This window comes from Vicia villosa, linkage group LG2 (genome assembly GCF_029867415.1).
Source record: "Vicia villosa cultivar HV-30 ecotype Madison, WI linkage group LG2, Vvil1.0, whole genome shotgun sequence".
NCBI classification, from domain to species: domain Eukaryota; kingdom Viridiplantae; phylum Streptophyta; class Magnoliopsida; order Fabales; family Fabaceae; genus Vicia; species Vicia villosa.
Window position 1 is genome coordinate 147456075 of NC_081181.1, and position 16402 is coordinate 147472476.

At 35.4% G+C, this 16402-nt stretch overlaps 2 protein-coding genes and 1 pseudogene across 2 annotated transcripts; all 3 read left to right on the forward strand.

Annotated features, from left to right (window-relative positions):
- The first annotated feature begins 5735 nt into the window (after positions 1–5735).
- On the forward strand, positions 5736–7218 carry LOC131652382 (chalcone synthase 5). The gene is made up of 2 exons (XM_058922228.1): positions 5736–5999; positions 6104–7218. Exons 1-2 carry the CDS (start codon positions 5822–5824, stop codon positions 7093–7095), a joined length of 1170 nt encoding a protein of 389 aa, XP_058778211.1. The 5' UTR covers positions 5736–5821; the 3' UTR covers positions 7096–7218.
- Positions 7219–8375: 1157 nt separating this feature from the next.
- LOC131646998 (protein NRT1/ PTR FAMILY 6.3-like) lies at positions 8376–10780 on the forward strand. Its single transcript, XM_058916914.1, has 5 exons — positions 8376–8518; positions 8608–8785; positions 8868–8907; positions 9090–9658; positions 9750–10780. The coding sequence occupies exons 1-5, from the start codon at positions 8404–8406 to the stop codon at positions 10594–10596; spliced, it is 1749 nt and encodes a 582-aa protein (XP_058772897.1). The 5' UTR covers positions 8376–8403; the 3' UTR covers positions 10597–10780.
- A 3144-nt stretch (positions 10781–13924) lies between these two features.
- LOC131650267 (protein NRT1/ PTR FAMILY 6.3-like) lies at positions 13925–15878 on the forward strand (annotated as a pseudogene).
- Positions 15879–16402: the final 524 nt, after the last annotated feature.

A 16402-nucleotide genomic window follows, 5' to 3' on the forward strand; every position in this document is an offset into this window, starting at 1 on the left:
AGCTATTGGGATACTCACGCGTCATCAGCACCCCCAGAATACTCTCCCATAAGCCAAAGTAAGTTACCTTGAACTTTGAATCGGTTTGCATGATACACGCATAATTATGATGTTTTGATCACATATTTGGCTTTGTCTAATTGTCTGGAACGTTCATGGTGTGTTAATTTGGTTTCTGTGCATTATGATGGGATCGGCCATGGGAGGCCGAGTCAAGCTCTAGGGTTTGCAAATTAGGGGTTTTCGTTAGGGGTAGAATTAGGATAAAACGAGGGCTGGGTTGGATTCGTATGAGGTAGACAAGAAATTTGGACAGGTCGCGAAGAGTTTATGGACAAGCATGAGCTAATCGCTATTTTCTCAGGGGGTTTTGCTACGAACGGTTTCGTAGTAGAATCGTAGCTATATTTGCAGGTTTCTTGCAGGTCTGGGGTGGAAGATGATGGCGTGTCAACGCCTGGTTGGTTAACTTTAAATCTCGCGCGCGATGCATTATGTCTGCTGGTTTTATTATTTGTTTGATGCAAGGTGTCCAGTTAACACGTCAATAACGCAGCTGGGTTGGCTAGCGCGTTTGTTAGTCACTCAAGGGTCCAGGGTTCGATCCCTGGCCCTTTCTACCTTTTTTTCATAAAATATACAACCTTGATCCTATGCACCTTGGCCTGCACACCTACCATGTACCCTTCAAAATCTGAACCATTCAACCTCCATCCATCTAGATCACACGCCCCTGGTTTAGTGTCTATATCATGAACCCTCAAACCAACCTTATCAAATCCTAATCCTAATAAACTAAAATAATTTTAATTAATTATTTGTTTTAATTAATCTCTTTTAATATATTTATTTATGTATTAATAATTATTTTTATAAATAAAATTAATACATGATAATAGTATTAAAATGCCAATTTGTTGTTCGTTCCGATTAAATCGATTAATCGCTATGGTCAACAATAATTTTAATTTAAATTCTATCTAATTAAAATACAAATTAAATTCTATTAGATTAAATGGTTTCGACTATCTTATTAGTCGCGATGATTAATCTTTCTTTTTTTCCCATCCTAATTCGTTGCTCTTTTTAATCGAATCAATCGATTACGAGGGGTAACGATACAAATTGATTATTAAAAATTATTAAAAAATATCCTAATTCGTTATTAGTGATAATCAAATCAATTGATTAAAATTGGTAACGATACAACTTCAAATCTGTTAACTATGGCGATTGAATCTATTGATCGTTGCGGTTAATAGTGCTAAATCAAATCAGGGTTGTACGCCCAAAACTTTTAAAACACACTAAACCACGATACTACGGTGTTTCAACACTGCGATGTTCACAACTACGATAAGGTAACTCAAAATACCTTCGAACATTCGCATTTCGAAAACAATTTCAAAACAAACTCAAACCACATTCAATTCAATTCTAAGGCGTACAACCCTGTCCCCGAACTACGTTGACTCTGATTCTCCATAAGGAGATACGTAGGCACTTGGCAACAAGGCGAGTCCCCCTCTTCCAAACTCTAATCATGTTCTAATAATTAGCCTTTAACTCTATTTACTGTCTGTCATCTTTCTTTATCTTTTGCCACAAACCTTCATCTTTGCAATGTTAGCCTTTAGGAAAGGGTTGAGGGTGCCTAACACCTTCCCTCGACCTGAATATAGTATCTTACCCTGATCTCTTAATTGCATAGGTTTCCTATTCGCCTTGGTAGAATAGGTGGCGACTCTAAATATATAAATTTTTAGGCAGGTTGCTACAGCTGGCGACTCTGCTGGGGAACACTTAAATGGTGAATACTATGCTCCTATAGGTTTTGGCAGGGTTTAGGTTTGGGCGCATTTTAGGGTTGGCAAACTTGCCATTTTTAGGGTTTGGGGGAGGTTCATCTTTTTTTTTTTTTAATAAATTTTAAATTATTTATTTATTTGTTTTTGTTTTTGTTTTTGATTAAATGTTTATTTATCTGCCTTAAAATGTTTGATTATATATTATATGCATTGCTGGTATTTTCTATGTTGTGTTAAACCCTAAGTGTGGGAGTTAACTTTGAGATCAATAGGGGAGTATGAATCGCCTACGAGTCTCATTGATAACTCCACTCGGAGTGGGTTGAGTATTCGGAAATGTCCAAAACGAGGCTTGACTTTGTTGAGGGCAGGACTGGATACTTGGCTGATCTCTCCGAGAACCTACCCCAAAAATTCGAACCTCGTGGATAAAATGAGTTGTTCTAAAACCCAAAGAGACAAAAAGTCTCGGAGGCTACGAACGACCCCACGAGACCTTCTAGAACCCCCCTATAAAAAGGTTGGCTCCCAAGAGCCGCTACGTCGAACCTATGAACTTATGTGATTATGTGATATATGTATATATATGTGTTGATCATTATTTTTTTTATTATTTCTTTTTCCATTCATCATACATCAGGGGCATTCTTGCATCATATCTTATTCAAAAAAAAAGAAGGAAAAAAGATATCATACATATCATGCATGGCATACACATCATTTTCATGACATTAAGAGAAGATTCCTCTTCTATCTCCAGAACAAGGGACCATTGGGAAGGATAACCTAACATCCCGACCGTCTCATCAAAAAAGATTTCATTAAAAGAGATCAATGGATCAGCTGGAACAGAATCAAGCCGCTCTTCGTGAGGAAGTGGATCAACTGAAGGTTAGTATGGAAGAGGTTAAAGGAGGTATGACTCAGATGCTAGGGTTCATGAAGGCCCTCCTGGATAAACAAGAAAAAGCAAAAGAGGTTCAGTCTAGGGATACCCTGGTTCAGGATGAAATCCCCAACGACGAAAACCTGCCGCTAGGATTTGTTTCAGGCTTTGGCCCGGCTAAGGACAGACCTCAGGCCCGCTCTGTTAGGAGAGCTATCCAATTCCAAGAGAAAGGAGAAACCTCTCAAGAGGGGTAACGATACAAATTGATTATTAAAAATTATTAAAAAATATCCTAATTCGTTATTAGTGATAATCAAATCAATTGATTAAAATTGGTAACGATACAACTTCAAATCTGTTAACTATGGCGATTGAATCTATTGATCGTTGCGGTTAATAGTGCTAAATCAAATCAGGGTTTTACGCCCAAAACTTTTAAAACACACTAAACCACGATACTACGGTGTTTCAACACTGCGATGTTCACAACTACGATAAGGTAACTCAAAATACCTTCGAACATTCGCATTTCAAAAACAATTTCAAAACAAACTCAAACCACATTCAATTCAATTCTAAGGCGTACAACCCTGTCCCCGAACTACGTTGACTCTGATTCTCCATAATGAGATACGTAGGCACTTGGCAACAAGGCGAGTCCCCCTCTTCCAAACTCTAATCATGTTCTAATAATTAGCCTTTAACTCTATTTACTGTCTGTCATCTTTCTTTATCTTTTGCCACAAACCTTCATCTTTGCAATGTTAGCCTTTAGGAAAGGGTTGAGGGTGCCTAACACCTTCCCTCGACCTGAATATAGTATCTTACCCTGATCTCTTAATTGCATAGGTTTCCTATTCGCCTTGGTAGAATAGGTGGCGACTCTAAATATATAAATTTTTAGGCAGGTTGCTACAATTGCCTCTAATTTTTTGTCTTGTAGGAGGGAAGACTCTATGTTCACTTTTCTTGGGATTCCTATAGGAGCTAATCCTAGAAAGATCCCCTCTTGGAAGGTGATTGTCAACAAAATCAAATCTCGGCTTAAGGATTGGAAGGTTCGTTTGTTAAGCTTTGGTGGTAGACTCACTCTTCTCAAATCCGTTCTTTGTAGCCTCTCGATTTTTATGCTTTCTTTCTATAAGGCTCCCATAGCGGTTTTAAAGGAGATTTCGAGATTACAAAGCAATTTTCTTTGGGGTGGAGTGGGGGATAATAAGAAAATTCATTGGGTGAGTTGGAGTTCCTTGTGCTTACCGATTGAGAAGGGAGGTCTTGGTTTAAAAAGGATCCGTGACTTCAATATTTCTCTCCTTCAAAAGTGGCGTTGGAGAATTCTAGGTGGCTCGATGGATTTATGGTATCGTGTTTTGAGAGCTAGATATGGAGACATCAATCTCCAAGTGGTTTCGCGCAACATCAAGGTTGACAAGACTTTATCGAAATCCACTTGGTGAACGGATATTCTTTCTTTGAAGCATTGTTACATTGAGGATAAGTTTGTCGAAAATTGTAGTGTTACTATTGGTAACGGTTTCAACACATCTTTTTGGCACTCTAGGTGGATGGGAAACCATTGCTTGAAGGATTCTTTTCCGGAAGCTTTCGCTCTTTCGGCTTTAAAGTTTGTTTCCGTGGCTACCATGGGAGGTTGGAGTGGTGAAGAATGGCATTGGGGAAATTTCGGTTTGGACTTACAGGGCTGTCCGGCGAGCGCATTTGAAGCCCAGCGGCTGCACTCTTTACTGCTGCCGGTTCAGCCAGCGGCTGCTGTCAGGGACAGTGCGGTTTGGTGCCCGGATTCGGCAGGAGGTTTTTCCGTTCGGGGCTGCTACGCTCTTACGGATTGTTTTCATGTCCTGTTAGGTCCGGAGAAGGAGTTTTCGCATGTTTTAAAGCTTATTTGGAAGACGGTTGTTCCTCAAAAGGTCAAGGCTTTTGGTTGGCGGTGTTGCATTAATAGGTTGCCCACAAAGGATCTTCTTCAAGTGAGAGGTATTTTCGGTATTTCTTCTAATGGGTGCGTTTTTTGTGGTTTGAATGGTGAATCTTTGCTCCATATTTTGTTTAATTGTGAATTCTCTAAGTTAATTTGGAAGGAAGTAGCTTTTTGGATTGGTTTTGATTATTTTGATTTCGGGTGTATCTCTAGTAGCTTTTGGAAGTGGTTTAGTTTTTGCAAATCTAAAAAAGTTAATTCCGGAAGGGAAGGGACAATTTGGATGACAACTACGTGGTTTATTTGGAAGCTCCGGAATGGAATCATTTTCCGGAACGTTTTGTGGAATGTGCTAGACTCGGTTTGGAGCATTAAGGCTCTCATTTGGCGGTGGTCATACATAGGGAAAATTAATCATACCAACTACAACTTCTACGAATTTAGTAAAGCCCCTTTTTTTATCTTTCTTAGAGTGTAGTTGGAGTTTATTTTTCTTTGCTGAGATTTGATCTCCTCCTCTTTGTAATCGCTTTGTTTAGAACTTTTTGTTCTATTATTATATCTCTTGATTAAAAAAAAAATAAATAAAGCATTGCAACAGGATTTTTTGTATTATTAAAAAGTGAGTAATATTGAGTTTGCTATTCGTCCAAATACAATTCTAGACAGAAGTATTTTTCTAAACTGCAGACTGAGAAAAATACCCTAGCCAGATTAACACATTTTAATCCTTAGTTAAACATTAACATGAGATATTAACTGGTTTCTCAAAGTTAAGTGCACAAATAAAACAAAATACTGGTCAAATTTAGTTATAAAATAATTTTTAAGACAAAAGATTAGACTAAAAGTGGGTATTCAAAGAGATGGGGGTATTTGCCTTCATGATTAGGACAGGTCAATGAGTTCACAGTTGACACAGTTAGGATCCATAGTTTTAGTTTTATTGGTATGTATTCACTTAATTGGTTGTTGAGTTGAATATTTTATTCTCATAATGTTTAGGTTTGAGTCAAACACGTGATGTTGAGCTACCTACCAATATCCACTCTTATTTTCCTTCCTATAAAACCATCTCACCCTCACACATCTTTCCACCACAACACTCTTCATCCTATTCTTTTTCTACAACAACTTCTGCATATTACTAAAACATATTTTGAAACTTATTGCATCAAGATCAAGATGGTGAGTGTATCCGAAATTCGCAAGGCTCAAAGAGCAGAAGGCCCTGCAACTATATTGGCCATTGGCACTGCTAATCCAGCTAACTGTGTTGAACAAAGCACATATCCTGATTTCTACTTTAGAATCACAAACAGTGAGCACAAAACCGAACTCAAACAGAAATTCCAGCGCATGTGTAAGTGTTCTTTTCTTCTTTTTATTCTTTTTTTATGCTATTGATTTTGCTATTACCTTAAGATTGTTGTACTAACTAATTTCAATTCTATATAATTACTTCAGGCGATAAATCCATGATCAAGAGGAGATACATGTATCTAACAGAAGAGATTTTGAAAGAAAATCCTAGTGTTTGTGAATACATGGCCCCTTCATTGGATGCTAGGCAAGACATGGTGGTGGTAGAGGTACCTAGACTAGGCAAAGAAGCTGCTGTCAAAGCTATAAAGGAATGGGGGCAACCAAAGTCAAAGATTACTCACTTAATCTTTTGCACTACAAGTGGTGTAGACATGCCAGGAGCTGATTATCAACTCACCAAACTGTTAGGTCTTCGCCCATATGTGAAAAGGTATATGATGTACCAACAAGGATGCTTTGCAGGTGGCACGGTGCTTCGTTTGGCCAAGGATTTGGCTGAGAATAATAAAGGCGCTCGTGTGCTGATTGTTTGTTCTGAAGTCACTGCAGTCACATTCCGTGGTCCAAGCGATACTCATTTGGATAGTCTTGTCGGACAAGCATTATTTGGAGACGGAGCTGCTGCACTCATTGTTGGTTCTGATCCAGTACCGGAAATTGAAAAACCTATATTTGAGATGGTTTGGACTGCACAAACAATTGCTCCAGATAGCGAAGGAGCCATAGATGGACACCTTCGTGAAGCCGGGCTAACATTTCACCTTCTTAAAGATGTTCCCGCGATTGTCTCAAAGAACATTGATAAAGCATTAGTTGAGGCTTTTCAACCATTGGGAATTTCTGATTACAACTCAATCTTTTGGATTGCACACCCTGGTGGACCAGCAATTCTCGATCAAGTAGAGCAAAAGTTAGCCTTGAAGCCTGAAAAGATGAAGGCTACTAGAGAAGTGCTCAGTGAATATGGAAATATGTCAAGTGCATGTGTATTGTTTATCTTAGATGAAATGAGAAAGAAATCTATTCAAAATGGACTGAAGACAACAGGAGAAGGACTTGAATGGGGTGTGTTATTTGGCTTTGGACCGGGTCTTACCATTGAAACCGTTGTTTTACGTAGTGTGGCTATATGATTAACTATTTTATTCTCGTGTATTGCATTCAAATTTTCTTGATTTTTATGTAAGGATGAAAAAATCATCCAAAATCCAACTTGTAATATCATATTCAAAGTAATAAAATTGTGATTTGTTTTATATTCCAAAGATACTTATTTATTTAAAAATATTTCATTTATTTTTAAGAAAAATAAATTGTGTGTTAACATATTAAAGACTATGGAGAAATAATTAAGATGTTAATTGAATTTTAAAATATTCAAACAACTATAATAGAATCTTTAATAGGACTCGACCAAAAGTAATAAATAATTATTTTGTTATATTTTAAACTTAGACGTGTATTGTAAATGTGAATTGAATTTCTTAAAACTTGTTCTGAATTGAATTTTGATGTAGTTGGATTGCATGTGGTAGGTAGTACTTGTAAGTCATTATCAAGTTGAAAGAGTAGTCGAAAATTGTTTATTCCTATTTATGTAAATTTTGAAAGGACTAATATGCGTAACATTTTTTATCAAGCAAAGAAGAAGATTGGATTAATGATGAGCATAATGGGTACTCAACCCTCAATACAAGTGAAACCAACAGTATTAAACAACCGTATTAAACATTGCCACAATGACCCCCATGACATGAATGACCAAGCTTGCACATATCTCTATTACCATAAACAATAGAAAATGGGGTCTCTAAGTCAATGGCAATCTTAATCTTAACCTTAACATATTCCAAAAGTAATTTTATGTGGTGGATTAGATCACCTTCAATATTGTACAATTGTCCATGGGTAATATTACAGCTATGGTTCAGCTATATGAATGAAGAAGATGAGCCATACGTGGGAGAATTCAAAAAGATAAAAATGCAACTTGATCATTATGGCAAAATGCTGATTTCGGAATGGAATTGGATCTCCCCAATTTTTTCTGTCATGCTGTGTGCAATTATAAACGGTTAGATTAATCTAATGGTTGATGACAGAGAAAAAATATCATTTAAAGAAGAGAGAAAAATATATTTCAGTTTTAATTTTCTTTTTATTTTTTATTTGCTATATAACTTAATCCAATAACTGAATCAGATGGGTGAAACCCTCAAAACAAACCCAAACCTATGTGTGAAATGGATGATAGATATTAAATAAGTTGTTGACTTTTGAAAAAAATAAAAAACAATTGTTGGTGATAAACTCGAAACAACAACGTCAACAATAAACCCTGTACACTTGTGGGCCAAGATGTATATAAAGACACAAACCTTGAACCTCTCATCTAAAACACCTCTTATTTGTAACATTTCACGTCTCTCTCTCCCTCTACAATGGCCACTCTCCCCACAACACAAGAAAAAACTGTCTCACATGCATTTGACTACAAGGGTTTCCCAGCAGAGAGATCAAAAACCGGTGGTTGGACTTCAGCTTCAATGATATTAGGTCTCATATATTAGCATCCTCTCTTTTACACCTACTGTTTCTTTTGATTTTCTTAATTTTACTACAATGTTATGGTGTGGTTTTTTCAGGAGGAGAAATTGCGGAGAGGTTGGCAACACTTGGCATCACTGTGAATTTGGTAACATATTTAACCGGTACAATGCATTTAGGAAATGCAGATTCTGCCAACATTGTTACAAATTTTGTTGGAACCTCATTTATGCTTTGTCTGTTCGGTGGCTTTCTAGGCGACACTTACGTTGGAAGGTTCGTTTCATTCGAATTATGTTTTTCCTAAATAGTGATTACAATATCAGTGTGTAACATATTTTTGTTCCTTCTTTGGCAGATACCTTAACATCGCTGTCTTTGCAGCCGTTCAAGCATCTGTAAGAACCAAAACCTTAAACAATTCTATTTATTGCCACTAGTTATATATCCACCTTTTAATATTTAATAATAGTTCGATATTAGCTAAGGTTATTGTCTACACTTTTGATATTGTCTTATTATGTATTGTGTGTGTGCATGTGTCTTTATTACATGTTCATGATAATATAATTTAATATAGGGTGTTGCTCTCTTGACGATATCAACTATAATTCCAAGCTTAAGTCCTCCAAAATGCATGGAACATACACCTTGTGTACAAGCAAACACCAAACAGTTAATGATTCTGTTTGCGGCGCTTTATGTCACGGCATTAGGCACTGGAGGTTTGAAATCCAGTGTTCCTGGCTTTGGTTCAGATCAATTTGATGCTACTGATAAACAAGAGAAGAAGCAGATGATTAAGTTTCTCAATTGGTTCTACTTCTTTGCAAACATAGGATCTTTGATTGCAGTGACGGTTCTTGTGTATATTCAAGATCATCAAGGGAGAGATTGGGGTTATGGTATATGTGTCTGTGCTATTGTGCTAGCACTTGTTGTGTTTTTGGGTGGCACCAGAAAGTATCGGTACAAGAAACCGGTAGGTAGTCCGTTGACTCAGATTGCGGTCGTGTTTGTGGCTGCTTGGAGGAAGAGGAACTTGCAATTGCCCTCTGATTCTGCAGAGCTCTTTACCGATGATGATGGCGTCTTACATGAACCTCCTAGGATGATCAAGCAGAGATTGCCACACAGCAAGCAGTTTCGGTAACATTTTTAAGTTTCATAATAGTATTACATAGAAATGTAATTACTAATTAGTTACACGTCTTAAGTATGTAAAGATTTTTCCATGCAGTTTCTTGGATAAAGCTGCAATCAAGGACTTTGCGAGTGCCGGTGGAATCATGAAGATAAATAAGTGGTATCTTTCTACCTTAACAGATGTTGAGGAAGTGAAACTGGTGCTAAGAATGCTTCCTATATGGGCCTCAACGGTCGTGTTTTGGACAGTTCAAGTTCAAATGATGACACTCTCGGTATCACAGGCAACAACCATGGATCGTCGCATTGGAAAATCATTTCAAATCCCAGCTGCATCAATGACCTCCTTCTTAATCGGAACTATTCTCCTAACCATCCCTTTTTACGACCATTTCATTAGTCCAGTTGCAAAAAAAGTTCTTAAGAATCCACAAGGGCTTAGCCCGTTACAACACACTGGAGTTGGTTTAGTTCTGTCAATCTTATCTATGGTAGCGGCCGCTCTTATTGAGAAAAAGCGATTAACATTCACGCAATCACATGGTTTGTTTAACAATCCATCCGGAAAGACCCGGCTAAGTGTTTTCTGGTTGGTGCCACAATTTTGCATCGTAGGCTCCGGGGAAGCCTTCATGTATATGGGACTACTCGACTTCTTTCTCAGAGAATGTCCAGACGGAATGAAAACTATGAGCATGGGACTATTCTTAAGCTCGAGATCACTAGGATTTTTCTTCAGCTCGTTGTTAGTGTCTACGGTGAATAAAATAACAGGTCCAATTCAGCCATGGATTGCAAATAATCTCAACCAAGGAAGGCTTTATAACTATTACTGGCTTTTGGCTATCTTGAGTGCTATAAATTTGTTTATATATTTGGCTTGTGCAAAGTGGTATGTGTACAAAGATAAGAGGGTTTCTGAGGAAAGCATGGAAGAGTAAGCGATGTTTGAACACCATATTTACTGAAATAGCTATTAAAAACATATAAGTTGCCATGCCACCATAAGTTGTTCTTTTATTGGTTTATTTTATATTGATTTTCCAATTATTATTGTTCTTGCACAAATATTGTATTGTTCTGACATAGCATTGGAAAAAAAATGACTATGCTGCTACTTGCCATCCATAGTAACTTTCTATCATCAATATTTTCTCTCATTTTTTTTGTTATACATGCTGCTTGTATTAGAGTTCTAATGAATTATTTTCCAATTGTAACAATGCTTAGTACTATTTGGTTACCACTTACCATAATCAAGTTTTGTAATATACTTCAATTATACTTCAATTTCTATGGATCATTTGGGCTCATTGCTTTTGCATGCAAGAATTTGTGCACTAGATCTTCCAAATCTTTCTTTTGAAGAATTCTACCAACACTCTCACATGCATGGATTATGGATCATAGAAAAAATATATTCTTATCCTATTGAATCATGCTTCTTTTTTTTTTGTTATCCAAGTACTAGAAATTATTCTTAGGATTGTTTCAAGGGTATTGTTTTCAAATTTGTCCAACATGACACAATGCCATAACAAATTTGGTTTGTCGACACACTCCTAAAAACATATCATCAATGGTTATTTGCCTACTACCTCTAGGGACAATAAAGAGGGCATTAGATCCCTTTTTCTTAAAAAGGTTTCTCATAGGGATCCCTTTGTTTAATTTTTTATTTATTTAAATTTGATAAATTTGTTTTGGAGGATTGTGAAGACTCCATAAGAATTTTTAAACCATGTTATCCCAATAATAGTAATTTTATTAATGTTTAAATCAACACAGTTGATTATTTTTTTAATATTTAAGAATGAAGAAAATATTTATTTATAGCATTAAAAAAATAACTCGTGTATTTAATACGAGAGTTCATCCTGTCATTTCCGGCATGTTGTGACCCTATTTTATACTCACTCTCCACTGCCTGATCCAAGACAAGGGCCTTAAATGTCATTAGTTAGTTTAATGGATATTCGTAGTCATTTATTTAGTAATTATCACGCAGGAGAGACATGTTCGAACACATTGATGATTGCTCATAAATGCTTTTCCACAAATATCTTGCTTAGGGCGACCTTCGTCGAGCCAAACCTCGAAAAGTGGTTTGTGCTTGATTTGGTTGTAACCATAACCTGTCTCATCTTACTTTTCAAGGATGTACACAATCTCCTAAACATGAGGTCCATAGGAGTGAGATGCTTAAGAGAGAAGTCATTCGGGTAATTCGTTAACGTCACTCGACCAAACTCCTAATCTGACCATTGCAAATAGGGGTGGGAATAGGCCAGGTCAACTAACAGGGTCCTACGGCCTAGCCTACACAGGTCAAGGCCAGGCCAGACTTTTTTTAAGTAGAAAAGGCCCAGGCTTTTTTATAAGCCTATTTAGTTAAATAAACTAGGTCGTAGGCCATAGAAAAAGCCTTGTATGCCTATCAGGACAACCTATTTAAATAAATATGAATAAATTTATTATTTTTTTATATTGCATTTTGTACTTTATATTAAACTACAAAATTAAAGTCTAATTATCTTGAAAAACTTGTAAAAAAAATTGAAAAAACCTTATGAATAATGTCATAAGTTATTTTCGTAAGTTCTCTCAAATAAATAATCTCACAAAAATTATATTATATGTAAGCTCACATAAGTCGATGTAAACAATGATTTAATCTCATTGTAATTTTGATTCTCTAGCTAGTATATTTAAACATTAGTTGAATTACGTATTTACATATGTTCAAATGATTTAGGTTTTTTAAGCAGGCTAATCAGACCTTTGAAAAGGCCGGGCTCAGACTGAAAAATAAGCCTATGATAGGCCACATGTCAGACTTAAGCTTTGAATTTTTTGGTAGGCTAGGCTCAGGCTTAGCAAAGCCCAACTTGGCCCAACCTATTCCACCCTAATTGCAAAGACTTCAATTATAAACATTTAAATTTCACGGGTAATACATAGCCCTCAAGCATGAGGTCTAAAAGGGCGATATGCGTAAGGAAAGTTCATATAGATATATAATGCAACCAAATCACTCGAACAGACTCCCAATCCGGCCATCACTAATTTGTGGAAAACTATATCTAATAAAGTAGGATGTGAATGCCTAAAGCAAATTTTACTTTGTGAAATATCACTATTCTATAGTTACAAAACTTTACATTGGGTTACTATAAACGTCTTTCTTTTATTTTAAAAATGGTGGTCTTTAATAGTGTTTTTTTAAAAAAAGCTATTAAAAAAGGCATTATGATAACATTTAATGAGAAAACGCTATTATATCTTGATAAAAGAACTTGGATATTAGCGCTAATTAAAGATATGATAGCGAATTTATGAAAGGGCTATTAAAAACATCACTTTTAATAGCATTTTAAAAGCGTTATTGTAGGTAGTCAATCTACAATAGCGGGAGCTTTAATATCACTTAAAAGTGCTATTGTAGGTAGTCAATCTACAATAGCGGGAGCTTTAATATCACTTAAAAGCACTATTAAATTCTAAAAAAAGCGCTATCAAAAGACATTTTTGGCATTGTGATCAAGAAGTAGAGTTTACCATACACTAACCAATTTCGGTAACATTTTTTACTGTCATGATTCATTCATCTGTATATATATTTTCAATATAGTTTAAGTGAAAAGTGATTAGTTATATGTGTAAAGTTATGTACGCTTACAATGTAAATATTTTTCCTTACAGCTTCTTGGACAAAGCCGCGATAGAGGATTCTGAAACTAGTAGTGGAGTCATGAAGAAAAATAAATGGAATCTTTCTACCCAAGGTTGTCAGTATCGAGTTTTTACCTTGACACATTTTGCCTAGCATCCGTAGAATGTAATAATATTTCATCTTACACAATAGTGGAGGCCCATATCGGAAGTATCCGTAGAACTAATTTCACTTCTTCCATATCTGTGATTAAAATATTGGGCCCATCTGTGGCCAAATCTGATCGATCCCAATTATTACTTTATTATTTATTAACATACTAGGCTTTCAGAAGACAACCCAAATTTCTCACTTCATTTTTATTCTTCTTCGAAATAGCGCATCCGTCTCATATGTTCGTCATCTTCAACCTTTTAACTCTATCTCTAGATCTTAGAAAAAAAGGACCATTACCTTCGATGTTTTCATCACCACCACCTTCAATGTTTTCATTAAATTACTCACATATCAGTTTTGAAAACCAAACCATAACCCCAAATCCAAAAAAAGATCACAATGACAACTTGTTGTTAGAGAATCCGTTAGAAAAACAATACATGCATGTGTTTATATTTGTTCATAGTCCTCGATCTGCTTCAGATTCCACACTCGTTCGGAAATAATTCTCATTTCCATCTATCTTTCATAAGTTGTTTATTTTCAGGTTCTTGCACTTGTTGTGTTTCTGTGTGGCACCCGAAAGTATTGCTACAAGAAACAAGTTGGTAGCCCGTTGACTCATATTAATTGCAGTTTGTCACTGCTTAGAGGAAGAAGGGCTTGCAATTGACCTACGAATCTGCATTGCTCTATACAGATGATGACAACAACGTCTTAGATAAACCACCAAGGATCAAGAAGTAGAGTTTACCACACACTAACCAATTTCGGTAACATTTTTACCATCATGATTCATTCATCTGTATATATATTTTCAAAATAGTTTAAGTGAAAAGTGATTAGTTATATGTGTAAAGTTATGTACGCTTACAATGTAAATATTTTTCCTTACAGCTTCTTGGACAAAGCTACGATAAAGGATTTTGAAACTGGTAGTGGAGTCATGAAGAAAAATAAATGGAATCTTTCTACCCAAAGTTATCAGAATTGAGTTTTTACCTTGACTCGTTTTGCCTAGGTAAAATCGAAGCGTAAAATCATAGAGTTTATCTCATATTAAAATATCATTAATTGTATATATACACGACACACACACACACACACACACTCATGTTAAAATTATATATATATATATATATATATATATATATATATATATATATATATATATATAATTGTAACATGAGTGTGTGTGTGTCGTGTATATATACAATTAAGCGTAAAATCATAGAGTTTATCTCATATTAAAATATCATTAATTGTATATATACACGACACACTCACACACACACTCATGTTAAAATTATATATATATATATATATATATATATATATATATATATATATATATATATATATATATATATATATATATATATATATATATATAGACACACACACACACTTATGCAATATTGTAAATGCATCAATAATTTTAAAATTGTAACTTAATTATAAAGTTAAAATATAGTATATTGTCATATCAAACTACATAAAGTATCCATCAAATGATAAAAAGTTACATCCAGAAGATTATCCCAAAAAACAAGAGTTTCATATGTTTTTCAATCTATAGCGTTTAGGTTTTAAATAGTGATTTTAACAACCTTGTTTCTACCATCTCAGATGTGGAAGAAGTGAAATTAGTTCTACGGATGCTTCCAATATGAGCCTCCACTGTTTGTGTTTTGGAGTGTTCAAGTTCAAATGATGAATTTTTCCGTATCATAGGCCACGACAATGGATTGTCGCATTGGAGCATTTTGAATCCCAACTGCATCCATCACATCGTTCTTGATTAGAGCTATTCTCTTAACAATTCTGTTCTACAATCATTGCTTTAGTTCAGCTGCAAAAGTAGTTCTGAGAAGTCCACAAGGGCTTACACCTTTACAGGGTTTGGTTAATGTTCCAATGGCAAATAACATGATAGATGTTTTATGGTTGGTGCCACAATTTTCTATAGTAGGGACGAGTGAAGCTTCCATGTATATGGGACTGCTTGATTTCTTTCTTAGAGAGTGCCCAGCTGGAATGAAAACAATGAGTATGGGGTTATTTTTAAGTTCAAGATCATTGGGATTTTTCTTCAGCTCTCTATTAGTGTCCATGGTGAATAAAGTAATAGGACCAAGCAGGCCATGGATTGCAAATCATCTCAATAAAGGGAAGCTTTATAACTTCTATTGGCTCTTGGCTATCTTGAGTGCAATCAATTTGGTGATATAGTTGGCTTGTGCAAAATGGTATATCTATAAGGATAACAAGGCTGCTGGTTATGAGGAAGGAGCAGAGGAGTAGGTGATTTATGAAAACAAAATAAGTTGCTAATGTAAGTTTACAATTTTAATTTTAGTTAGTATTGACTTTCCAATTATTATTGTTCTTGCACTAAAGATGTATTGTTCTGCCTTAGCATTGGGTGGGGAAAAAAAATACTATATGCTACTTTCCAATTCTAACAATATATTATACCATTTTAAATGTTGTATTGAATCTCATTATTCTGTATTTTAATGTCATGTTTCCTTGCATTTGTCCCAATTCTTTCCATCAATATTGGAAAGGTGACCATGAAAAGTTCCATTTACAACATACATTCTTCACAATATGTTTCTCACCTTGGATTGTTTAAATCTATTAGATACCAATATGTGGACTAAAGCAAGTCTATCTTGTTGTCTTGCAGCTTAAGCAACTAGTGTAAGAAATCAAATTTTATAGTGGGAGATTATAGAATAGTTTGTATTCAATTAACAGATGTTAATACAGGATAGAGGGTGGTTTTATAGCACAAATACCCACATCATAACTAGTTTACTTGCTGTGCAACTATGCCAATAGCAACCTCAAAAGTTAGTTAGGAATCAAGCCTGTTAATTGTCTTATTCTGAATTACTTTTGCACAAAGATTT